This window comes from Stegodyphus dumicola, chromosome 4, assembly GCF_044657685.1.
Source record: "Stegodyphus dumicola isolate Sdum_Otavi_A_Nest chromosome 4, ASM4465768v1".
In the NCBI taxonomy this organism is placed as follows: domain Eukaryota; kingdom Metazoa; phylum Arthropoda; class Arachnida; order Araneae; family Eresidae; genus Stegodyphus; species Stegodyphus dumicola.
The window spans coordinates 84,881,407-84,908,307 of NC_140771.1; the positions used below are offsets into that span (position 1 = coordinate 84,881,407).

The 26,901-nt window shown below is 32.2% G+C and overlaps 1 protein-coding gene across 1 annotated transcript; it reads right to left on the reverse strand.

Annotated features, from left to right (window-relative positions):
- Positions 1–17,994: 17,994 nt before the first annotated feature.
- LOC146997595 (uncharacterized protein F54H12.2-like) lies at positions 17,995–19,302 on the reverse strand. Its single transcript, XM_085814356.1, has 2 exons — positions 18,750–19,302; positions 17,995–18,662 (listed from the first exon to the last, which is right to left on the reverse strand). The coding sequence occupies exons 1-2, from the start codon at positions 19,300–19,302 to the stop codon at positions 17,995–17,997; spliced, it is 1,221 nt and encodes a 406-aa protein (XP_085670482.1).
- Between the last annotated feature and the right edge of the window lie 7,599 nt (positions 19,303–26,901).

The following is a 26,901-nucleotide window of genomic DNA, read 5'->3' on the forward strand; positions in this document are numbered from 1 at the left end:
TAGTGAAGAATCTTTCAGGGAAAACACTTTTCATTGTGAAAGCTTTGTTATTGCAGGAGTTTAAGCAACAAGAATCAGAGTAATATCCATATATTTGTAGGATTAGTTTCAAAGGTTTTAACATAGAATCTTCCTCTTCAGTTTCAGAACTGCAAATGACGAAAAGAGATGCCGCTGATGATATAAGATAAGGCGATAAGAAACAGATGAAGAGTCAAGTTACTGGCACCATCTATCGATGAAAAATGAAAAGAACTATGAAATAATTTCCTAAAATCTGAGAGAGGGTAAGACGGATTGGAAATAAAACCGAAAGATTTTATGAATGTGAAACGCTTCTAGAAAATCTAATTCGCCAACGGAGGATAAGATGTTTCTGAATAATTTTGGTTGCAGAAAAATAGAAAAGGTGATTTTCTGACCAGCAGTGTTGGACAACAGATTTATTTGCTTTTTTGTCTTCAAACATACACTCATGCTCCTTAGCGCGAAATCTTAAGGCCTTTCTTAGTTTGACCAATGTAAATTAAACCACATTGGAAAGGAGTTTTGCATATACACCTAAAAGTTCATGGGAAGACTATAACTGAGAATTTTATCGAATACAGAAACAGAAAATTTCTGTAAAATACTTGTAGTTTTATAGCTAATGGATGGAAAGAAAGGAATCGAAACAGAATTCTTATAATCTTCTAGAACGAGAGGGAGGTTTTTGATGTACTGAGATGAGAATTTTATAACCGTTTGGTCAGTAATGTTATATAAAAAGTCTTTTACATAATTTGTTCTTGATCATGAGCCGATTTAGACTGCCTTTTAAACTAGTTCTCTAAATTTATGAGCATTACTTTAATTCCTGTTGTTAGTTCAATTAAATAAATCTTTTTGTTTCTGTGGTACTTGTTTCCATGTGGTATCTGTTTGGTCGGAATTCGTTCAATCTTTGAATTTATCAGCCATAATTAGATTAGGAATCAGGTCTTCATTTAAACAAAAGAAACTGAAATTCATTCTAATGAAAAAGGAAAACAGTTTTTTTTTTTTTTTTTTTTTTTCATTTTACATTTAACTTCCTAATGCAATCTCTTTGCGATGCTCTGATTTTTCATTTGAGCTTTTGTGACAGCCAGATACCTATAAATTGTCACTATTTCCTCTCTTTTTTAAGTATTTTGGAAGGGAAAAAAAGAATTATGAAAGACGAGCCAGGCAAAATGAATTTAATATTTGAAGTAGAAAGGATAAAAATGAAAAATTAAATTCAGATTAATAGCATTTTTTCCACTAACCACCAAGTGAAGCTTAAGAGACAAACTAGCCAGGTGTTAGAGGAGTATCTTCTAAAATAATTCAATGAAAATGCCTCAAGGAAAAAAAACCTTGTTCTGCCGAAGATAAAGTTGGATAGGATGAATACTCGGGTTTGGCGGAAAATAGAAGAAAAATGTAGCAAAAGAAAAGAAAAATGCTATGCATGGTAATAACAGAAAATAAGTCATTTAAAACCTTACTTTCGATCCTTGACCGAGAAGAAGAAAGAAGATAAATAAAAGAGATAGAAATTCTTTTTTTAATATTTTATTCAAGACATTATGCAGAAATGAAATTAATATCGTGCGAGTCTCCGTTTTCGGCTCTTTTTGTGTATTAATATGTTCGGCAGCGTGCAGTTCAGGATAAAAGCCAAGACCCGAAAAACAGGCGAAATTAAATTTTCTTTGAGCAAAGAAATTAAATTTGTAACTATTTTATCAAATGGAGTTTGAACACATGACATGTTACATCTGGTATTTACGATGAAGACTTAATTTCTTAGACTGCAGAAGTTAAAAATCCAGTTGATCACATACTCAGACAATGAAATTTATTTCCCAGAGGTATAATGTGATCTCTTTAAATAGTGTTGCGACGTATTTATTTCTTTGATATCTCTTTAAATCAATAATCTGAATTAACAGGGAGAAATTGACAGTTTTTTACCAAACTAAGCACACAGAGCGAAAGAATTAGCTATAAATAGCTCAAAGAAAAGGCGGACATTATGCATTCCTCCTTCGCACACGAGAAATATCATCAAATCTCAAAATCACCCGCAAAATAAATTCTAAATCACAATTCTGTTAACTGCACAATCACAATTCTGCTAAATCTCACAGCTCCCTACTGACTCTCCTGTCTCTCGAACCCGTATTTACATACTGTAGCATGGGCTCTGGAAATTTCTAGGATCATAGGGCTTCAAAAATGTATTTTCTCGAATGTTCCAGAAAGTCGCCAAATTCGCGTGAACTAGCAAAATGTCTTAAAGCTGCGTTTGGAAAGAACCTCCTATATTTCGCGTTCTATATGTGATATTTTTACAATTAAATGTTGCTGCATGCAATTGAAAGACACAGTTGTATAAAAATTTTCACTGTCTTTGCATGCTCCACATTAATGATTTTGCTTATTGAGTTTGTTAAGCACAAAACGGTGCTTTTTGTGATTCTTAAATCCAACAGAATTAATTTCGCCCACGCGTTACATATGTTATGTAGTGCAATTATTAATACGCAACCTACTAATATTTTTTGCTTAAAGGTTTTATTATAATAGGTTAACACTAGTATGTATATATATGTATGTATGTCACATACACATACACATATATATATATAAATAGAGAGAGAGAGAGAGAATGGCAGAAAAATTGTGGAAGCACTGAGTTAAGAACACTGCTGAAATGTAGACGAAAACATTGGAACTTTTAACAGCTTTTGGCTGTGGCGTTTGGCTTTAACAGTGGAAAGGCGGAAAAATGATGCTGACATACATGGATTTGAATATTTTTCAATCTTTATTTTTACGCATATCAAATCATCCTTTCACAGCTAAGATATTTTTCAATCGTAATTGAATGCAATAATTTCCATGTACACGGGTTTAACAGTACGACGTCATTTTAGGAAAATAAGCGCCAAGAGGAAAGCTTAAGCGAAAAAAGACGCCGCAATTCATAGGAAGAAGGAAGGGAGTCAAAGGTTTTAGCTCGAGTTAGAAAAGTTTTGGTTTGCAATTATTTTTAATAGGCAAGCGGTATCTGAATTAAGTGTTAGGTAAGATGGCATGATTAAATTGAATGACGCAGTTAAGACTTGTAGCGGTATTTTTAAGACAGAGAGAGAAAGCCCCAAATTAAATAAAAAAATAAAAGAGGTTATAACCAATTAAATTTAGAAGTTTGTTTTCATATTTTCATCTTACAAATTCCCCCTTTCAAAAGAAAAAGGCGAAGCGATACAGACGCCTTTCTGAGAGAAAATTCATTACAGCAGCAAAATATGAGAGTTATAAGTTTGAAAATACAAAACATAAAATAACTTTTGAACAATTAAAAAATTATAATTTGTATTTTGAATTCAATAACAATTTTAAGCACTATATTCTTTTAAAATAATTGCATATTTATAGAGCCCTATTAAGATTTGAGTCCAATCTGTAAAACGTTCTTGTGTCTGAAATATTCACATCACAATTTTGATACTTCAGGGAAGGATTGCCAAACTTCAACTTCAGGAAAAGATTTTGCACACAATATTACAATTATAAAAATTTTATATACCCATTAATTATTACGAATAATAATAAATCCTAAAATTTTACACTATGCTAATTTTCACATTTATAAGTATTACTTTATCATTTGTAACAGCCTTATTGAAATTATGGTTTTTACCTTTATTGTTATATTTAACAATTTTCTGATTTTACAGAAACTGGAAGACCACACAGCTTTCTCTTTGTACTCACATATCCAGCTATTTGGGCATAGCCACTTTAACGAACTCATGTACTAAATTTTCACGAGTGGTTAAGAGCTGCTTTAGCAGTTACTTATAAAGGCCTTTCTTTTTTGTTTAAAGGCAACTGTCTTTTGAACTGCACCATACATTCTATTTATAAAAGAAAATCACACTCCGTTGTATCAAAAAAGGTTCTATGTAAAAATTTTAAAAAGTAGGATCTTTCAAAGTTTATATGAGGAGGAGAAAAGGAGCAATTATGCAGAGGTAAAACAGGCCTCTGTTTCTGAACTAGTGTTCCCTCAACACACTTTATACATAACATACAATTATTGATAATTATAACATTCAATTACCATAATTCCAAACAAATTTTAATATATTTTACTCTTAATTAAATACACGTATAAATTTCACCACAATTATTCAGTTTCTTAAATCTTTGGTATTTCTATGTTAATTTTAACAATATTTAATATTTTGCCATTTAATAATTGTTTCATTTATATTTCATATAGACATCAAGTTCAAAATAGTTAGAAAATTCTAAAAATTTAAATTTTTAAACAATAATCTTATTTACAAAATAATTCCAAAATTCTTAACATTACTTTAAAATTTTTGACAAACTCATACATACTAATAACAATAAAATTTAATAAATTTTATAATCTTTCCCGAATAAAATCTTAGAATGCTTTTACGTTTTAATTTGATATTTTCATAAAGCAGTGCTACTTTTTTCCATCGAATTAAAATCATTATTCTAAGAAAACATTATATTTTCACATTTCAAAACCAGTTATTGAGTAAAATATTTATAATGATGCAGCCGGAGAAAATCTCAAAAAAATTTTTATCATGTAACATCAAAACACATTTTTTTCCTTATCGTTACTCGATTTCCTCGATGGAAACAACTTTGAATATTTAATTTTAGAACCGAAGAAATTAGTCACACTTGGACACAGATTTTGATGATATTTCACTTTCCAAACGCACTTTTGAAGACGTCGTTAAATCACATTCATTCTTGTTGATAAACACATTGCTTATAACACTGTTAAAATAACAGGAATTTCGATATTGATGAATATTTTTTTTATTTATCCATTATTTAAATGATGATAGATTAGTTGAATAAACTCTGCATTGGGAGTTCCACGTACTTGAGACATGCCTGTGGGTTCGAAAATCGGCTGCAAAAAAAAATATATTGCTAGCACCATTTTGGAAGCACTGATGTAAGAACACTAAGACATAAAAAAAAAAAAAAAAAAAAAAAAAAAAAAAAAAAAAAAAAAAACCCACTGGAACTTTTAACAGCTTTCGATAGTCGAGTGGAAAGGCAGAAAGATGATACTGACACAAATGGATTTGAAGATTTTCCAATCTTTACTTTTACTCATATCAAATCATCCTTTTTGCAGATAGGATATTTTTCAATCATAATTGAATGCAATAATTCCCATGTACACGGGTTTTACAGTATGACACCATTTTAGGCAAATAAGCAGAAGTCGGTATGAGGAGCGTCTTGCCAAGAGGAAAGCTTAAGCTAAAAAGGACAACGCAATTCAAAAAAACAATGGAAAGAGGAAGCCAAAGGTTTCAATTCGATGTCTTTGAAAAATAGCAATAGTTACGCAGTCGGTTCTGCGACTACAACATAGTGTGTATTCTCATGTTAAGCTCATTTTCGCTGATTACTCGGAGTTGGACACGGTTCGATCCCAGACTATCGACTGGCTACATGGTTGAATGTCGTTGTTTTCACCATGTGTAACGTGAATATGATTTAGTTCCGTTAGAAAGCTGTCCATGAAATGTATCGCTCCGCTTAAGGAGATTTGCATCGAGTGTTTTGCCTCAATGAAATAAACACTTTTTATGGTTGATTGGAAGCATGTGCGGCTAGTAGTTGGGAGGCCAAGAATTCGAATCTCAGAGAGAACGTTGTTCATTTTTCATATTTGCATCTCCACATACGTTTAATGACTCTACATCTTTATGCTAGCTACGCACACTCAAGTAGCACTGCGAACTACCAGATAACGGTGTAATTCGTCTTGCAGCCGTTGGGAATCGAAAAAGCTGCTGCAGCTCGGAATACATCTAATTCTTTTTTTCTTGAGATTAAAACGTGCGTGATTTTAAAGACTCTGTCGCTCAACTTCCATTTGCCCAAACACTTGCCATTTCCTTCTTTCTTCTTTCACTACACTTCCTTTTTTCGTTCTGAGACAGGATTTAAATTAAAAAAAAAAAAAAAAAAAAAAAAAAGATTTTTCCTTTGTGAAGCCAATTTTAATAAGAATCACCTTAATGCATTCTCTTCCAACAGCAAGGTCTTGATGGAGCTGAAAGTGCGACACATTAACTGTTGAGAACTTTAACAGCGATTAAAGTATTTTTAACCTTTCCTTCTTTATGACTATAACACCCTAACAACAAATTTAATTTCCTAAAAAAATGTCTTTACTTTTCCTGGCATGATTGTGATTTGCAGTGAAAAAAAAAATATTCATTTTCTTTCCCTTTCTATTAAGAAGAAAATTAAGTGATTAGAAGCAAAAATGCTTTTGAAGTGAAAAATTCAGGTTTTTCCCCTCCCTTCGCATAAGATTCAATTACGTATTTCTTCACTGATGGTGTGCATTAAAAATTATTTTTCCTTTTTTGAAAAAATGACGTAAACGGAACGGTGAATTTTAAAATATTATGCCGTACATTTAATATAATTAAAGAATGAAATATAAGTTTCCCATTGAGTTGCAGTAACATTTTAAAGATGCTAAGAATTTTTAATAAAAAGTATTTAAAAGTTCTGTATCAAAAAATATCATTATCTACGAAAAAAGATTCAAAGGTAAGATTTCTAATGCTAACGGAATATAATTACACTACCAAATAATATACTATTATTAGTTATTATATTATTATAATATTTATTTATTTTTCAGGTTAAATCTGCTTGTTTATCAGTTTAAGTATCCAATTATTGTGGTAAAAATTAGGAAATAAACTATTAAAAGCAGCATGCTACGATATAAATCTTTTAAAGACAGGTTGGGTTAGGTTATTCAAATATGGCAAAACCATGCAAGGGTTGTCTGCCTAAAAGGAGGAAGTCATTGGTGAAATTTTTCAAATGAGATGGTAAACAGTAAATAATTGTTTATAACTATATGCAAAAGAAAATTCTTTGGTGTTTTCAAATACTGATCGTTAGACTTAAAATAATTTCTATGTGTTGCCATTCTTAAAGGTTTGCAGTGAATCCTCGATCTATGAATTTAATTTGTTCTTAAATGCAGTACGCCATCAGAAATGTTCGTAAACCGAAATAATTTTACCCCTAGGGATCAATGCAGAATCGATTTATTACTTTCTAAAGCACAAATGGTTGCTTTGTAGGGTTTATATTTATTTTAACTAACATTTATTTTAAGTTTAAACTATCTTTCCTTCAAGCCTTACTTTTCCCTGGAATTGCCAATGCCAGAGTATGTAAATTTTAGTAGAACGCGCAAGGATTCAAACTGTCAGCGGAAGTAATCTGAGTTAAATAGAAGGGAAACGAGTTCGAAAGTGTGCTTTCTTGCTTCACGAGCGTGGAGGTGGCTAGTTAGAAATTGAAGAACCATGCGTTTCGGCCTGTGTGCTTGCCTCGGCAAATTGTTAATCTTTCAACGTAATATTCAGAAGTTTGCTGAATTATCAGCGGCATTTTAGAACGCGGTGAGGTTAGTTACGTTTAGAGAGCCTCGTAGTTATTCACTTGTTACTATTCTTTTCTTAGTTTCTTATTTTTATTTTACCGCCGGGTCGGCGTAGTTTGTGAGCGTCAGGAGCACGCATTTGTAATTTCTAAAGTTGAATAAAAAGGGATTTAAACCCTTCTCAAGACTTTGTCTACTTTCCAGTTCTTAGCAGTCACCACTATTGTTGCGTGCAGGTTGGAAGCGCGCAACATTACAGCTTATTTAAAGCTATAGTCATACTTTGTGCGGGTGTAAATGCTCATGACATAAAAAAATATTCATATTCATGCGACAGAAAATTATTAAATCCTAGATAAAGAAAAGTAAGCACAATATTAAACAGGTTAAAATAGGAGAACATTTAATTTTTCCGTTTTTAGAAATAACGTTGGGCGACTAGATAGAAATTTATAAGGGAGAGAAAACTATAAAATATTGTTTGGATAAGAAGCTGGCTCCCCTTCCCCCAAAGAAGTCGCGAACTGGATTTCTGGAATATCTTCGTTTATAATATTTCTTTTGTCTCTTAACGCAACTCAGCACTGCTTAAGACACACCGGGTCTCCATTTCACTCAGAATTTACCCAATGTGCGTTGTTATCTACTTTTAAAATGTTTCTAAAGGAAGTCATTGAAAATGCTGATGCCGTACCTTCGCGCTGCTTTATTAAGGCGAAATGTTGCATGAAAAACTTGTACCTTACCCTATTTAGACAGACTTTTCGGATCATATTTTCTTTCTTCGCCTTCCTCTGAAGACTTTTCTTTCACGGTCGCATTTTATCGTCATAATCGATAATAAAATATCATAAATAACGAAGCCCTCAAAAATCGCTGCCTACAGCACAATCTAAAATACAATCAATAATTTTCTCTAAGCTGAATTCGTAGTCTTGTCACTTCCTGCCTGGCCCTCTTCATGAAAATTAACCAATGGAAAATATTTAATAATGTTTCCAGAAGTCCTTAAATTTAAATCCAAGGAAGAAAAGGTAATGCTCTTTCAAGATCAAACCTTTCTGTTTCCGACGTTCGAGACAGTGATGCAACTTTTCTTTACACATACCCTTGCTTTGGAGCAATACATCGACGTCAGCATACTCGTTGAAGTCGGTAAAGAACAGAAAATCTTGTAGCATTGGTTAATTCTCTGTCAGAACCTATCTCCAAGTGTCTTAAAATAGTGATATCGAGCTGGCGGGCCTCATGCAACTCCCGAAGCCTTTTACGCGGCCATCGAATACATTTCAATTATGCATTTCCCGCAAGTACGGTGCTGCAAAGACTTCAAGAATTTAGTTTTTTTAGTTTAAATTATTTTAATACCATTAAAAATAAAGTTGAACGATGCATCACAAAATGTATAAATCGGGTTAATTAATTTTCGGTGTTATATAAAACTTATTCAAAGATGTGATGACGCAAACTTTTATTAAATTTAATTCATGCTTGTCAAAAAATAAACATAGTCAGTTACGAAATTTTGGTCGAAAATAATCACATGTTTGGGAATATATTTATATGCAAACTGCTTTTCATCAAGGTTGAAAATTAATAAGAACCTGTACTGACTGAAGAGGGTATACAATCCACGACGAAGGTAAATTTTTGTAATTTCTCTGCAACGTCAGATATTTATCAGAATGGAAACGCAGTCAAGTGTCAAGCTATAGTAAGAATTAAAGAAGTTTATTTATAAATAAACATGAGTACTTTGATTTACGTGTCGAAGAAAGTTTAATGAATAAAAGAAAAAGACTAAATGGTTATTTATTCTCAAGTTTTGCCTCACTTAATATTCTCTGAAAACCTAAAATATTTCATAATCAGTTTAGTTTAAGTAGTTAGGTTAGAGTAAGTGTTCAATGATAAATTAAGTGTCTTAGAGTTATTTTAAAGAAAATATTCGGCTAAGAATTTATTTCTTAGCTGTCAATATATTTGAATTAAAAAATTAAACCAATGTCTTGCAGGTACCCAAATTTAGGTGTCAAATAGAAAATAAAGGTAAGTTCGATTTTTTTCTTAGTAGCATGATAATGGGGGTTCTGCAGCAGGTGGGTCAGTGGGTCAGGGGACGTGGTCAATGACATCACAGAGGGCGGGGCCAAAGGCAACGTCATAACACTAGGAGGCGTGGTTTCGAGTGGAGTTGAGTTGTTGGTAGACTTCTGATTGAGTTGTAGACCTCCTGCTTTTCATTAAAAGTTAGTTTTTTTTAAATTGGCAACGGAGTCATGGCGTCCTCTAGGGACGAAAAAAGAAAATAATCTATTTTAGAAGTTTCTTTTTTTTTTTTTAAATGTTCTATTATTCAAAATATAGGATTGAACCCTGAAACAAAATATCTGCTTTTCTGGAAAGAAATAACTGTTAAAAATATTGGAAAGAATAACATAATACTCATTAAAATTTCACACACACACACACACACACACATGGGCTTTTATCGAAAGCCTCAGCTTTCTGACACCTGAGGGTCTCTCTTCACAGTTTCACAGTCATGGGGTTTTTTTGAATACCCAGGTGCCAGCCCCTTCCCATAACTCCACTGTGAAGTCATTGACCACATTAAAAATAATCCATTTTGTTTTCCATTAAACATTATTTATATTGATATGCCCATAGGCTAAGGAGTGTACTCCATCCTTTAAAATATATCTTTTATCATCAAAAGCTGAAAGTGCGATTTTATTTATAGGCATGGTAAAAAGATGATGGTTCTTACTCTGAATATTATATTGTAATTCTCTGGTGAAGATAGATTTCTCTAAACAATCTCTATAATTTTTATGTTTAAGTTTCCTTTTAATAACACTTTGTTTAACTCCTTTCGCGGTTTTCTTCTCACTTTCATCCAACAGTAGAGAGTACATTTTCGCCCTCAGTCCTATAAACTCCAGTATTGGTTTGGAATTCATTTCATCTTTGAAGCATCCAATTTTCTTTTTATTATTGATATTGTATAAAGCATGAGTCTTCGGATAATCTGACATATCGTACAGATGCGTATGAAAACTCATATCTCGATATACATCTTCTGTTAAAATTTCGTACGTGAGAGAGTCTGTGTCAGTAAAAAGTAGCTTGTCTCTTTCTCCATATTGTTTTTTGATATGATTGTAATGAAAATTGTACATTGATATTTACTAAGTTCTAGTATGACAAATCCTACATAAATGGGCTTGTTTAAATTAACACAGTTTTTCAACCATTGTACTCCAACCAAATCGTTATCAAAAATTCTGAAATTATGAAAGGTTGGTGCAGCTACCAATTTTTTCGCTCTTTTTTCAGTATTGACTAATTGAACATCAACATGTTTCCTCACGTTTTCCATAGTTTTACCGTACACACTATTGTTCATTAGTTTAAAAAAATCTTTCTCATATCCTGTCTGTGCATTTTTACGTTGATCTGTATTAAACTGTATATAAGGTTGTAACCAAGCTTTTTGTTTAAATTTTATAATTTTGTATTATAACATGCATTAATTTCATACCTAAAGAGAGATATAACTGTAAATTTTTATGATAGATGACATAATTAAATTTAGGATTTAAATTAGGAACTAATTTAGTATTCGAGATAAATTTATTATTTTTCAGTATACTGACTGCATAAGGTGAAAGATGATTAGCTATTATTTTCATTTTTTCTGGAGCTAAGGGGTAATCGTTATGGGCATTATGAAGTTCTTTGGAGTATTTGAGGTCTACTTCCAAGATGTATCCATCCAAACTGTCTTCTGATAAAGTCAAAATTTTTTCTATGACATTCTTATGAGGTTCAACCCACTCAAAACTTCAATAGGGTAAGGGTTGACTCATAGCCCACCCGTAGAGATTGTTTGCATCAAGGTATAAGATATATTTACTTTCTTTAGTTGAATCAAAATTTTTCAGATATTTATTATTTGCTACAGACTTACGCTGGGTAATCATGGACACACCTCCACGAATGCCCTGCTCTATAAATAAATGCATATTAACATCTGTTAATAATTCCAAAGCTTGATCAGTCATTTTTAAGCAGGCTTGCCAAGCTAATCCAGGTGCAGTCATCAAATGCGCACAATCTAAACTATAGTAAGTTTTACAAAGCTGTCTAAAATTTTCAAACACATCTGCTAATTGTAAAACATCACTTTTTACGTATAAATCATGATATTCACCTAAATTTTGAATATGGAAAGCTTGCCAAACAGTTTGAGCATGAATGTAATCATCCGAAGATATACTTTCACCAGTTAAAGTACTTCGAAAGTTCTCTATGGATGGTAACTGAGTATCTTTAAATTTATCAAAAGAGTTGATATATTCATATGGATATATTCCCTTCCGTAATAATAATTTTATGTTTTGATCATTGGGAAAATTTTCTTTTAAAATCCTAAATTTTTCTTCAGGCAAGTTAGATACAAGTTTTTCCAAAGACGCGTTCATAAACTGTAAACTATCAATAAAAATTAAAGATATTCTTAGATTATTCCATTTTCTTTTAATACTGAAAGAAATATATTTTTCCATATTATTAGGTATAACATGAAACTCCCTGTTTTGAATTTTGCCGATGCTTTGCATGATTAAATGTGCATCATAGTGTTTTAAATTGTGAAATACGACAGGAATTTTCTTTTGAAGCTTAAATTTCAAATTGTACTTATTGTGCAGAGCTCCTCTATACTTTCCCGTAAGATGATCGTGATCTTTTACACGATCATTATTCAATTTTTTTTTTGCATAAGTAGCAATGAGTTGCATTTTTAAAATTTTGTTCATCTTGAGATGTCATGGAAAGAGGTACAATACTATATAATTTTTCGGCTATTTCCTCTTCTTCACGTAAAATATTTTGTATAAAATGGTCTACTGCATTTGGACCTCTATATACTGTTACAGGTTTAACGCTTTTTCCATCAGGTCCTACAATTATGTAAGCATATCCGCAAGCTTTATGATGATGTATTTTTTCTGTAAAAGACGCAGTAGCTACATCAGGTGTACAAGTATCTATGTTTTCAATTAAAGCTTCAAAATCAGCATAAATAATGTACGGAATAGACTCTTCATATTGATAATTGGTATATTCTAATATTTTTTCTTCTTCTGATGGCATTTTAATTCTCTGTATGTTTTGATGTTGGCAGTATTTTGTATGTTCTTCTAACAGGTTTTCACGGGTGAATATATGCAAGCATCTCATGCAATAGAATGTGCTTGCACGATGTTTTGTGAGATCACCTAATAACCGGGACATATTTCTTATTAAGCAATAATGTTGTTTAGTGTCATCCCCGATTAAAAGTAAATTAATACAATCAGTTTCTTTTCTGTTTGAAATGTAGAGAGGAAAGACTTCTTTTTCTTCATATCCAAATACATTTATTCTAAGATTATTTAGTTTTTCAATAGATGATATTTTTGTAATAGGAACAGGGCATTCAATATTTTCTAATTTTATTTCATGTTCATAGGGTTTATAATGATTTACTCGTTCTGGTTTATTTTCTCTTGAAAAGGCATATTTATGTGCAAGTAAGCACCACACTAAACATTTTTTATCCTCATTTTGAATGTTTAAAATGGCTTTTTTCATGGCAAGTTCTTTGGGAAGAGGTATATAACTACTAGCGGCTAAGGGATGATATCGAGCTGTGCAGAGTTCTAATTTTTCAATTTTATCTAATGTCCATCCCGAGCCATTTTGTAAAAATTCTTCAAACGATTTTTTTTATCTTGTTATAGGCCTCATTCAATTGTTCTTCAACATTCTCTATTGTTAAACTTGTGAGGCAGGTAGATCTAAAATGTGGTTTAATAACCTCTTCGTCCCCATCATGTCCTATTCTAGAGAACTGTGCTGTTACTATAATGTACCATTTTAAAGCCTTTTTCTCATTGATCTCTTCCTCGAGTTTCGACATAATATTTAATTTGATATTATTTAAAAATATTTCTAGATCTTGATTAATTTCTTTGATGGCGATAATTGTAAAAGAACTGAAGACATTTAAAGCCGACGCTGCATGCTTCATTCGCTTGTTTAATGGATGGGGATTATTACTTTTCCTTTTAATACTTTGAATAGTACCATGTTGAGTACGGTCATGTTTCATTAGATCATGTTTTCTGCTAAACACGTCGTTGCATTTTTCACATGAAAAGGTATTTTTTTTAACATGAATATTTTGTATGTGTCTTCGTAAACTATCTGCTCTCGTGAACTGAGCCTGACATTCTTCACAGTGAAAGATTTTTCCCTCATGTGTTTTCGAATGACGAACTAAATGACTTTTATTGCTAAAACTTTTACCACATATGTCGCAAACCTGTGAAAGATAGAAAAGCGGCTTTCAATATGCATGCTTTCTTCATTATAAAATTACTCATTTTTAATCATCCCTCACTAAAAAAAAATTAATTACATAATTCATTTTAGAAATCATTTAGTATTAACTCTTTACGTTTAAAGAATTTTAGTTTAGTTTAAAAATCTCTCTCTCACTACTTTTGTTTCCTAATAATCACACATTATACAACAACGACTGAAGGGAAAGAGAACCATTGAATAAATAACTATATATATACAAGTCACTATTAAAAAGAAAAAAAAGTTACCTCTCTTGTACTTGGTTGAGGTTCCATTCTTTCAGAAGTTAGAGAGTTGAATTCCTCCTCCTGAATTCCAAAGTCGATAAACTAAGAAAAAAAAAAAAAGAGAAAAAACTGTGTTAATAAAAAACATTTTTTTAGAATATTCAAAAATGATTAATGTTTAACAGTATTTTATACTTCATTCATTATCTTATAACAAATATACTTTTAAAATAAAGATTCAAAATAAAAGCATCTTCTCTCATAAAAAATAGTTCATTCATGCGTTAAAAATATCATGCAACGATATACAAACTCGACTGATTTCCTTCAGACTCTTACAAATGCTTAAAACAATTTTTTTGAGCTTTAAACTACATAAAAAGCAGGCTATTTAATTCAAATCATACTTGAAGCAAACATATAAATCATGCATTAAAAAAAATAGATTGATTATAATTCATTTTAAAAAGTTCATCTAGTCTGAAAAAAAATAATAACTAAAATAATATATAACAGTTCTAATACTTACATTGGAAGAAACAGATTGGTGATCTTATTCGAAAGCCATCGCAAAAAAATATTAAGCTCTGTGAATCAAATCAGGAAGACTTGCTCTTTTCAAGGTTGAGAAGAGAACTGACTTTTTCCATTTCTGAAACACCTTTTATAGGGATTAAAGAATGTTCTCGAAACATTTCAGATTTGTATAATCTGAACCAGGACAACAACAACATTATGATAACCCTTTCTTTCGAATACGATTTCAACTTCCATTAACCCTTATCATAAAGTGAAGTCTACAACGCTTATCAAGGATCTTCCTTCACTTCTGTATGTATTGTCAAACTTGGAATAGCAACAACAACCTTAAGATAATACATTCTTTCACATATGATTATCAGAGTTTTAGAAATTTTCCATTACTCTATCATGATAAGTGGATGATGCTTTTAAGATTACCCTTATGCATATATGTATAAGTAATGTCAAACTTAAGAATAACAACTCTTTCAAATAGTTTTTCAGTGATTATCAGAGTTTTCCATTAACCTATCTTACCATGATAACGCAATAATATAATGACGCCTTATAGACTGTCCTTCCCAAACAAGACAAGACAAGAATGTATTACGGTAAGTGTTGATGAATTATATTGGTGAAGATATATTTTTATGTATTAATTTTAAAAATATAAGAGATTCTTTAAGGCAGAAAAAAATTTTTCATTTATTTTGTAATAGGTTTTTTGAATCGAAATGTTATGAAGATTATAAAAATGCATTAATATAAGTACAGCTATTCTATTTAAATTTCTGTGTTTGGTTGATGTTATGACTATTTTTTTTCCTTATGTTTTTAATAGAAATATATTGAAATTTTAGTTTTAATTTTAAAGCAAACGTGTATATCAAATGTTAGTAAATGGATATTGCTGTTAATTTGATATTAACTAATGAAAGAAAATTCCAAGTATATTTTATGTATAATACAGAAATTTATTCTTTGAAAATAAATGTATTGAAAGGTAAAAGTTTCTTTGTGAAATGAATGTTTTTCATAACATTTAAAAACGATGTAAAACAAATGTTGATTGTAGAGAGAAGAAAGAGTCTATATGTAAAAATACTAATTTTATTCATTTAATAAGGTTCCCATTTTCGTGGAGAACGTATATGTTTTACAGATTTAACATGCAATATTTTTTTTTCATATTAACATCATGATTCTGTAAATTTTCATTTTTGATATAGTCCATTGGCATGTTGATTTCAGTCAAGGCTTTTAAAAATTCGGTTTTAGCAGGAATATTAATCTTTTTCTTTTTGGTTGTAAAAAGGATATTGAATAAGTCTATAATATTTGAATGCTTAATTTTTTCCTTATGATAAAGTCTCTCGCCTTTATCATTCCACTTAAGAATATCAGGATGTCGCTTTAAAATAGCTAATGCATTTTGTGCTTTTCTTCTCATTCGTAAAGGTACACTGTCTAAGATAACAGTAGAATAATCAGTTACAGTCATCTGTTTGTCGCCGTCTGTCACAGAAGAGGGGGCTTCTTCTTCTTCCTCTTTCACTTTCTTCATCTCAGCTGAATCGCCTAAAGAATTTTGTGAGTCGTCTTTAGGAGGTTTAAAGGGTGAATTGTATTCCTTTAAGTTCAATTTCTTTTGTAAAAGTTCATAATAACGCACTAATTTCTCACGATCGTCAACTGAACTGTTTAAAATATGCATCATGGCTTTATCCAATTCACTTAACTGTTTATCAGAAATGGTATGCTTTGTCATCATCTCATCTGGAACTAACACATATTTCTTAGTGAACTCCATTGATTAGTCCTGTAAGAACACTGAGAGCAGCAGGAATCAAAAAGTTTAGAAAACCTCCTTTTTGTAAAATTAATTTTCGTTTCTTCACAAGAGAAATCTTACGATTTCCTAATTTTCGTAAAGTTGTTTTATGCTTATAGAGAGACTTCTTTTGTTGCTCTGACAATGGAACGTTTCTTTTGAGTATGTTTAAACTACATTCGCATATAGCTTTTATGCAATTGATATTAATTTCCTTTAATAGCTGTTTCCGTAACTTTAACGGACAAATGTTTAACAGCTGTAACTGTCTTAGCTGTTTCTTGACCAGCGTCATTTTATAAAATGATGATGCATTTTATAAAGCTGTTGTTTTTATTATTTTTTAATAATGTTTCATTTGATAAACATACCGTACTTGGTTAGGTAAAATTTGGGTGCGTAAATGTAATTCTTCCGGAGTTTCACTGCGCAGATCAATGAATAAATAAGAAAACGGTTTCTTGGTTGCATCTTCATATACTTCTTGAAAAAACTTTAAATGACGCGGAAAGAGCTGTTTTCCTAAATGTACGATTTGACTGACATCTCTTCTGTTTTTACACAAAATCAAATAGTGTGCATTTAAAGTCACTTCACGCATTTCTTTTCCCTTGTGAAAAAAGTTTTGTGTGATAAAAATAACGCTTAAATTTAAATGATGACTTCCTTTTGTAAATAAGTTAGTCAGACGTTTATCATTCCCACATTCGCTCATCAAATCGTCTATGATGAATAATGTGTTGGAACCTAAATATTCTTGATATTTAATTGGTAAACCTTCGACAAAAGTAACATTCGGTATATCATTATACAGAGGTTGGTAAATTCCATAACACCATACTACTTTATCGGGAATCGTTGAAAACATTTCCTCTTTATACTTTAACAGTTCTCGTACAAAATAGGTTTTCCCACATCCAGTGGGTCCCGAAATCACCATTGTGAAAGGATGTTGTAGCTTTGGAAATTCCATATTAAATGAGACAAGACACATAATGTATAAAGTTTAAATGTATTTATTGATAGAAAGAAGATCTTACATGAAATTTCTTGATTACAAAATTATATACTTTAATATCATCAGATATATCTTGAGGTATGAAAGATAACAATATATCATTGAGAGATTGTCCACGACATTTACAATGTAAATAGTATATGCAATATTGACCACATACTGCTGTTACATTAGTTTGGAGAGTCATCGAATTAAAGTCCATCTGTGGAAATCGTTCTGCATACTTGGCTATCGGTCCAGGAAAATAGGATGGGTCATGTCCATAGGAATCGAAAAATTCTAAATGCTGTGGGGATGAAATGTAAAAGGCTAACCAGTGACTACCGGATTCAGATGCACGATCTACATTAGCTATAAAGCAACTTGGATATTTCTTGATCTCGATAGGGAGTCGATCACTTGCAAAAACTCCCAGAAATGCTTTTCGTGTCTTTGCATTCTGAGAGAGTGCTCTGTTTATTTCAAGGCTGTCCATTGCTTAATTAGCAAAGTCGCAAAGTACGTGGCGAGATTTGGTTATTTCAATCACGTTTTGAAATTCTGCATAGACTAGCACCGAGAGAGTCACAGAGAGAGCCTTAGCAAATTTAATTTCTACTCGCAAATTGCCTTGATGCTGTAAGTTAAAATGAGATCCATCACACATATCTGGAGTTAAATCGAAAGCATATAACACATGTCCTTTCACAAATTCTTCTCGAGATAAATAGATGCCTTTGTCGCGATTAAATCCAGAAAATAAACTGTGGTAAGCACGCACATAATGATTAGATTCGAAATCAAGGTCCATTGGTTTACATGGAACGGGTTGTCCATCTACATAAATCGATATAAAGTTGACATGATGATGGGCAAACAGAAAAGGATTCATTGAATATTGTCCATTCATTGCAGCATTTTCTACACAAGTAATAATGACTCGCTTGGGCATCAATCCTAAAAATACATTATCTTGCATAAAAGACCAACTTCCCTTAGAAACTGAATATGTTTTGCATAATACTCGATCTATAGGGTATTTAGCAGAACTTTTTTCCAACGCTTTTACATGCCCGAGAGAGACTCCAGGGTTTACTTTTACTTTTCTGATAAACAAAGAAGCATGATCCAAGATCACTTTATAATCGACATCTTTCTCAGTAGAAACTAGACAGAAAGCAGATTTACTACGCACCATTTTAATTTTCACATCAACTAAATTTAACATGAGTCGATTTTGTTGAAAAATGTCACAATGTAATTGTCCTATCAAATCCACACTTTGACTGTTTTTTATAAGTTCACCGCGAGCTTTTAGTCCAGCATCCGCATCTTGAGCTAAGACATCTATTTTATTAGGTGAAGTGTCTTGGAAAAATCCTTCGCAGGTGAGTAAACTTTTCTTTGCATCTTCCCCATAATTCAATAATGTTTCGATGAAGGCTCTATAAGGATAGGTATTTGTCGCAGATGAAATGTTTCTTTCATTTAAACTTACATCTACTTGCGAAAAGAGAGAATGTAAAAATAAATTTACAGGGGCAACCGGTTCTTTGTCTGTTAAACTGGATCCGTCTGCCTTAACTACTTTAACTTTCACGTGTATATAAGAAGCAGCTAGATCAATATAGTCTTCACCACTGCCAGAAATATTAAATTCGATAGGTCCTCCATCTCGTATATTTTCGAGAGGGTGATATTCCACAAACTGTCCTTTTTCTATAGCTGTTTGCGTAGGAGGAATGGTAAATAAATCTAATTCAGATTTGACGCAAACGGGAGAGTCTCGATGAATATACGAAGTCATACTTTTTTTTAAGAGAAAATATCCTGTGCTTTCACCTTCTTTGATCGGTGAGAAATGGTACGCTTTTTCCTACGTTTCTGCTTTTTATTGACTCGTCCAGAACCAATCATGTTCTTCACTTTAGTAGCAGCTTTATCTGTTAATATATTTCCGGCTTCTTTCAGTCGACGCTTAGCAGCCTCTTTTACATCTTGTCCTTGTGATACATCATTTAACAAATTCAGTCCACTATGCCATACTTGTTTTCCAATTGCTTTGGCTCCTGATTTAGTAAGAGGTACGGCAGCGCGAAAGAAGGATCTGAATAGACCCCCTAATCCGTATCCTCTCTGATAAAGATTACCTTGATAATAATTCAATCCATGTCCTGTTTGTTGTACATAATAATCTTCAAAAGATTTTTGACAACACTGATAAGGTACATACATTATGACAAGTATTTTTGACGGAAATGAAGTTTCACGTATGACCTTCCTCGTTCAAATGGCGTAAATGCTCCCATATGCGTTCTTATATCGATTTCCAAAGTGTCTATCATTTTCCGATTCACAGGTAAATAATGAGGTCTATCAAATAGTGCACTCACCACTTCTCCATCGCTACCAGTTACTCTTACAATTCGAAGTAGAGGAGCTAAAACATCTCCTACGATTTGAGGTTCTACAATATCCGTATATATCATTAATACACGATAATGTGCACAGGGGTCGGCTGCAAAAGGACTTTCAACTATCATCTGTAGATGTAATTTCCATAGGTTCAAAACCTAACATTTGTGCTAACCCATCATGTAAAATCACTTTAGCGTTATTTTTCACTTTAATTTTCACTCGTTTTGTTACTGGGTTATAATTAAAAATTATTTTGTTTTGATGTTCTTTAATATAAATAGCTTTTAAAATATCAGGTACTGTTGCATAACATCCTGGAGGTAATCTACGACCTAACATTTCACCATCTTTCTCTAAAACAAATCCAATTAAGTTATTGTCTGCATTCACATTGTGCCATGTGTGCGGATATAGCAATTCAACCAAACCAACTTCCCACATACCTTTTAATTCAATGGGAACAGGTAAACGTGTTATAAAATGTGAAATTTTATTTTCGGGGAAATAATTCATAGAGCTGTCGCTCGGAAGTGTTACGTAGAAACTCATTTTCACAAATGATTCGGATACAATATTTTCTCACACTTTATATCGAGAGTAAATTAGAGGCTGGAATCCATTGATTGAATTTGTCGGGATAACCGCGATATTTTACAAAGTATTCTGTCTGTTTCTTACGCATACGTTTCTTTAAAATTTTTTCAATGCGATATTCCTCTTTCAGTCTCACTTTCTGCAACTCTTGTGCATAAAACGTTCCTTTTACTGAGTCTCCAAGTAAATCTTTAATTCTATACACGTCTGGATGTCTTTTAACACACTCTGTCACCACAAATAGTTCTTCCGTCCAATTGGTTTCATAACCTTTTTCGAAAGTAAGCTTTAGTTTGGAAACACGTACCACATCTCCTACAGCGAATATACATTTAGAAACGTTAGAAGGATGATCTTCATACAAGGTAAACCATACGTCACTCTCATTTTCTGAATTGACTTCTATGGGAGCTCGCTTTATACTTGAATGAAAAGTAGCATTATAACTTTCTATTAATTTGTCCAAGACATCTACATATTTATATGTATTTCGAGTCGTAAAGTATTTCCACATTTTTGTTTTCAAAGTGCGATTAAACCTTTCCACCACGGATGCTTTAGTAGTATTGAATGTATTGAAAAGTTGAACTTGATTTCTTTTTAAAAATTTTATAAACACTTTATTTTTAAATTCGGTGCCCTGATCCGTTTGAAGTAATTTTGGTTTACGTTGGCTCATTATTTTTTGAAACGCTTTCACAATATCTTCTCCTCTCTTTTGTTTCAGAGAAATAGCCCATGCATATTTGGATAATATGTCAATACAGGTGATCATATCGATAACCATCATTATGATCACGTAAATGTGAAACATCCACTAAATCAGCTTGCCATTGTTGATCTATAGAATACACGATCACTCTATTCGTTGGAAATTTTCGGCGAATCGGCTTGTGAAGCGTGTACGCATCTATTCCCTCTAACCATGTTTGAATCTCTTTCCTGGAAACTTTACCTCCTACAGCACGATGTAAAGCTTCAACACCACCAAAACTTGCAACATGAGCCGGATCCTGATACGATAAATTCATATTCATAACCTATTGAATTATTCTTCATATGGATAATGATAAATTCCCACTGTCGTTAAGACGTAGCGTAAAATCAATAGGAATTTTATGAAATTCTGTAAAAATATAGATGGATGATAAAATAACACATAAAACAGTGTATAAACACACCGCAACGGTGGCTTCTCCTGGGGCAGGCATAATTGCAATTGATGAGCTGATTCAAATTCCATTTTCTTATATAGGCTTTTTTTACCTAAATCTAAATGTATCTCGTCAGCTTAATGGTTAAAATCTTCAAACTACTGAGCTGGTGAGATATTTTGTTTGAGAGTTCAATTCTATATTTTGAATCATAAAACATTTAAAAAAAGAAATTTCTAAAATAAATTAGTTTCTTTTTTCGTCCGTAGAGGACGCCATGAGCAATTCCTAAACAGATTATTTTCATTTTTCATCCCTAGAGGACGCCATGACCCCGTTGCCAATTTAAAAAAAAACTAACTTTTAATGAAAAGCAGGAGGTCTACAACTCAATCAGCAGTCTACCAACAACTCAACTCCACTCGAAACCACGCCTCCTAGTGTGATGACGTTGCCTTTGGCCCCGCCCTCTGTGATGTCATTGACCACGCCCCCTGACCCACTGACCCACCTGCCGCAGAACCCCCATTATCATGCTACTTTTCTTGCACTTGCGATACCTTTATTACTGTTTATGTATGTTTTGATAAATATTTACTAAGCGAAATTCAGAAAAACTTTAAAATATTTTTAATTTGTTAATAAATATTTTCATTTTGTTAACGAAAAATGTGTTCCGTCAGATCGCGCATTCGGTTCGCGTGCAGTTTGGGTCTGTCTTTGAATATCAGCCTTTGAAAATCACTGCCTTTGAATATCAGCTCCACTGCTATTATTAAGACCGCTAAATACTAGAAATTCTACATGGTTTAGGTTCGATCCCAGGCAAACCCGCTGGATTCATGATTGGTTTTTGTGGCTTTTCCAGTGTGAAACATAAATACATGCCAGTTTCCTTCACAGCTTCCTCCACGAAGGCATCGATTCTCTTAATCAGATAGCCCTTGTCCTTTGCCATATTCAGATAACTTAACCTCTTCTAACCTTCAAAGTGCTGGCAAGTCCAGCTACCGTTCTTCATTTAAGATGTTTTTTGGACGTCAGATAATTAGTTCATGAAGCGGGGTTTCATTATATTATGCTGTAGAGAGAACGTCATTTTTTATTATGCAGCCACAGATTCATCCTTACATTTTATTAATTTTTGTTACATTGTCATTAAGTTTGTTGAATGAAAGCTGAAATAAGAAACATGTGCGTTATTGAAGCTCCCGATTCCAACTACACCACGAAGGTACGAAGTAAGGAGGAAAAGAATGACATTACGTACCTAACTTGGGAATAAACAGAAAATTTTGAAGTTGGTCACACGCAACATAGATTTACCACATAAAATAACCGTTAAATAAAATAAATCTTACAACATAAAATTAGGCAAAACAACAACTTTATTTTGAGGTATATTTTGAATAAAACTCTATCGATTTTCTGAGGAACCGAACACAGTTCGGTTCTTCATCTCCTTCCTTCTCTTCTTCACTAGCAAAAATGTTTTGAAAAAGGGAAGGAGTAACATATCCAAACCAATGGGCTGAGCAAAGACAGCTAAACACCATCTGTTCGGAAATATAACAATGACAAAAGAAAAATGAAGATATTAGAGCTCGAAAAGCATTAGGTATGATTGGATTGAAATTAATGTCATTAATTAAAGAGAAGAGGTTGTGAATGCGAAAAGCTTCAAAGAAATCAAATTAACCAACTGAGAATAAATTTCGGATAAATCTAAGGATAAATTTTGCAGAGCCAATATCAGAATTGTGATTAACCTTCTTTCTGATTCACCCGAGTTACTTCGGGATGAGAAATCCATCACACAGTGATTTCCCCGAGAATATTCGTTGTCTTTAAACGCTTAAATTGTCTTAGCACTGGAAGTAAATACATGTAGTTTTTAACTGCAAAGAAAATTTTCCTTCCCCCCATCAAAGCAACCGCTAGCAATCAGAGCTATAAAAGAAGTAATCGTAAGAATTTTCATTTCGAGGAATTTTACTGAAAAATAAAACTGCCTCTCTCTTCTTCGGATGCTTGAGATGTTTTAGCAGTTATTGAGACAGGGTGCGAATTAACAAAATTACCATTTAAGGGATTAAGCCTCCAATTATGATTTAGCTTTAGTTTCTATCGAAGATTTGTCTTCTATTTTCCGGGCACACATCTTGTAATCACAATCGTAAATACATCTTGATAATGATACATTTTTAATAGGTAAGTCTTAGAAGTTTTATACCATGAAACATAAAAATATGATACCTTTCCTGGCGCAACATTGAAAACAAAATCTCGCTTTCACAATTAAATGAAAACTAAAGCAAATGAAAGGGAGAGAAAAAAGTATTTAAAAAAAAATGTTTCTTGACGAGCATTTTATCTCGTTCTCAAGTTACCTCTTGCATCTTTAAGCATCAAGCATTAAGGCACAATAATCATTTCCAAAGAAGAAAGAAAATATCAGAAAACGAAAGAAAAGAATAATTGTTTGAAGTTGAAAAATTAAAAGTGGAATATTTTCGACAACCATTCTCCTCGAGATCTCTTCAGAAATTCAGATATAAAGTGTTCACAGTTAGAAATTAAAATGCAGAAAATATGCTGCCAGAAGAGTTTCCAAATTTTGAATTTAATCATAAAATGATGATTTTCAAAGAGACTGAATTGCATTCAGATTTACATTAAACTAAAAAAAAGGTACAACTCGAGTCCGCATGAAGAATTTCATGACTGGATTTAACTGCTGTTGAAAAGAAAATCATAATGCCGTTAGAAAGAAAATGTGAAATGAATAATTTATTTTTCCCTAGAAAAATTATTGCACGGATATTTGGTTTAACGAAATTCCTAGTCTTTCTCTCGAGAGATTTGTGAGTTGTGCGTTCATACGTCGCAAGAATAAGCTCATTCTCTGAAACTCCTCTAAAAATGTGCAGTTTGGTAGCGGTTTTAAATGTTCAATTCATTCTCTGATTACAGAATTTTATACTAAAATACTAATTTTTTGATAACTTTGGGAATCTAACAGTTCTTGAAGTCTTGATGAAAAAAATCAGTAAATATAAATATAGTTTAGACATAATTCGTATTTAAGTTTCACCGAGACATTCTGATAACTGGAACTCAATTAGCTGTCATTTCATATATATATACGGAAACTGACATTTGTTTTGCTTATGAGGGTGGTTATTATAGAAATAAACATATTATAGAAATAAAAATATTATAGAAATAAAACAGCTGATTTTTTTAGCTAAATATACTTAAATTTACCTGTCGCCATTAAGCCTTTCAGCCCTGCATATTTTGAGAAAACAATAGTCTACAAAATATTGTTTATAATAAATATTAGAATAACTCCTTTACAATAAATATATTAACAAGTTCCTACCTGAGTTATAGAAAAAGGAATGTCGGGCCAATTGCCACCTCCAGGTCTAAAGGTAAAAATTCCTAAAATATAAACATGATTGCTAGTATTTATTGTATTGCTAACATTTACTGTACGTCAAATTTTTTTAAATAATTTTTACTTCCTTTACGAAATAAAGGAAGTAAAAATTATTACGAAATAAAGGAAGTATTGTAACCATCAAAAATTTCGCGTACCTTATTTCAACGGAAATATTTATTTTGCCAGTTTCGAATAAATTTGGATGACTTTTTTCCGTGACGACTGTACGTACTGATAGAATAAAGGATTCAGTTCTTCGGGGGGGGGGAGATATAAAATTGATTCAAAATGTAATTTTTCGTGACGTCTGTACGTACGTAGGTATGTATATCTCCCATAAAGCAAAATAATTAGCCGTAGAACATTCAAATTTTATATATGTGGCTACTTTAATATATGGTTGTGCACTTTCCCCTTTTTGTTGCAATCGTCGGCAGTATCATATATATCTTTGATACATATATGTTTGGTACACCTTGTATGTATATATATAATTTAAAGTTAAGTTGTATGAACAAACGAAAAAATACCAATTTTGGTCAAAATTTTGCGCATTGTGCTGCAAAATTAAGGAAATTAGAAGATAAATTTTAGTACGCACGCCAAAAAGTTACCATAAACTGTGGCTCCGTGAAAACTTCAACATAAGCATATTTAGACATACATAAGCATATATAGACAACATAAGCTATATGCTAAACGAATAAAGTAGATTTTAAAACACAGTAAAATACTAATAAATTGATCAAGGTAAAATATAAAAAAATATTAAAATTAAGAAGCGGTAAATGGTTAATTAGCCCAATTCGAAGTTAATTTTGGCTTGTCTAGGAAAATTTTTAAAATGAATTTCGAACCAAGCTAACTCCATTAAGCGTTTCGCCGAAACAGACAATTGAAACTTTGCGCGACAAATTCTTTAATGAATTAAATAAACTATGTCAAAAACCTTAGTCTGAATACTCTGTTCCAATTTCCCGACGCGTCCGCATATATTCACACATTAAGGTGTAAAAAATGGAAAGGCAATTCTGATGTACAGAAAAAATAAATAAATAGCGATTTGCTATTATTCAAAATATACAAGAACTTATATGTTGGACCTGCGAGCTTAAAGAATTAAAACTTTGTAAAGGTACCGTAAATTATATTTAAATCAAAAAGGAAAAAATAATATATAAGACGACTAATAGCATGGGTCTTGCCAAGACCTAGAAAAACGTTTAGAGAAAAAATTATAAAAATCAGACCTGGTACAGAGCTGTCTTCCTTGGTGACGAGGAAACTCGAAAAGAGGGTGCAAATCTCCGAGCGTTTATATTGCCCTCCAACTTGCCGGATGACGTAGAAAGGGGGAAAAACAACGTCACTGGGCAATAGCCATTGCCAAGTGACTGTCCGTTGGCAGCAACCTGACTCATAGCAAAAGGAGGTGAAAGGTGTTGAAAAATACGGAAAAGTTCGAAATGGCGTCTTGTCATAGTAGTTTGAAGAAAATGGATTGTGTAAAAGTGAAAATGGCTCATTCAGCAAAAAATTACCTAAAATATCCTCTACAGTAAGAGAAATAATGAAAAAATAATAATTTGATAATTAAAGTCGTAATTCTTCAAGCTAGAGGGCTTTCAAGCTGCCAGAAACGAAAATAGCCCGTAAGTTAATAATATAATGGAATTGGCAATCGAAGTATTTTTAAAACTGTTTAAAAATAGTATTAAAAGTATTCTGCCAAATTTTATATATGTTATATATGAGGGAAAAAAAGACGTTGTGACAGGAATTATCTGTACAT

What these genes read in the sequence shown, in the direction of transcription:
- LOC146997595 (XM_085814356.1), bottom strand. Translation starts at nt 19,302, where the DNA reads ATGACTTCGTATATTCATCGAGACTCTCCCGTTTGCGTCAAATCTGAA. An exon ending in TTTGATAGGACAATTACATT is followed by an intron (nt 18,663 to 18,749) that starts GTGACATTTTTC and finishes CTTTCTGTCTAG; the next exon opens with TTTCTACTGAGAAAGATGTC.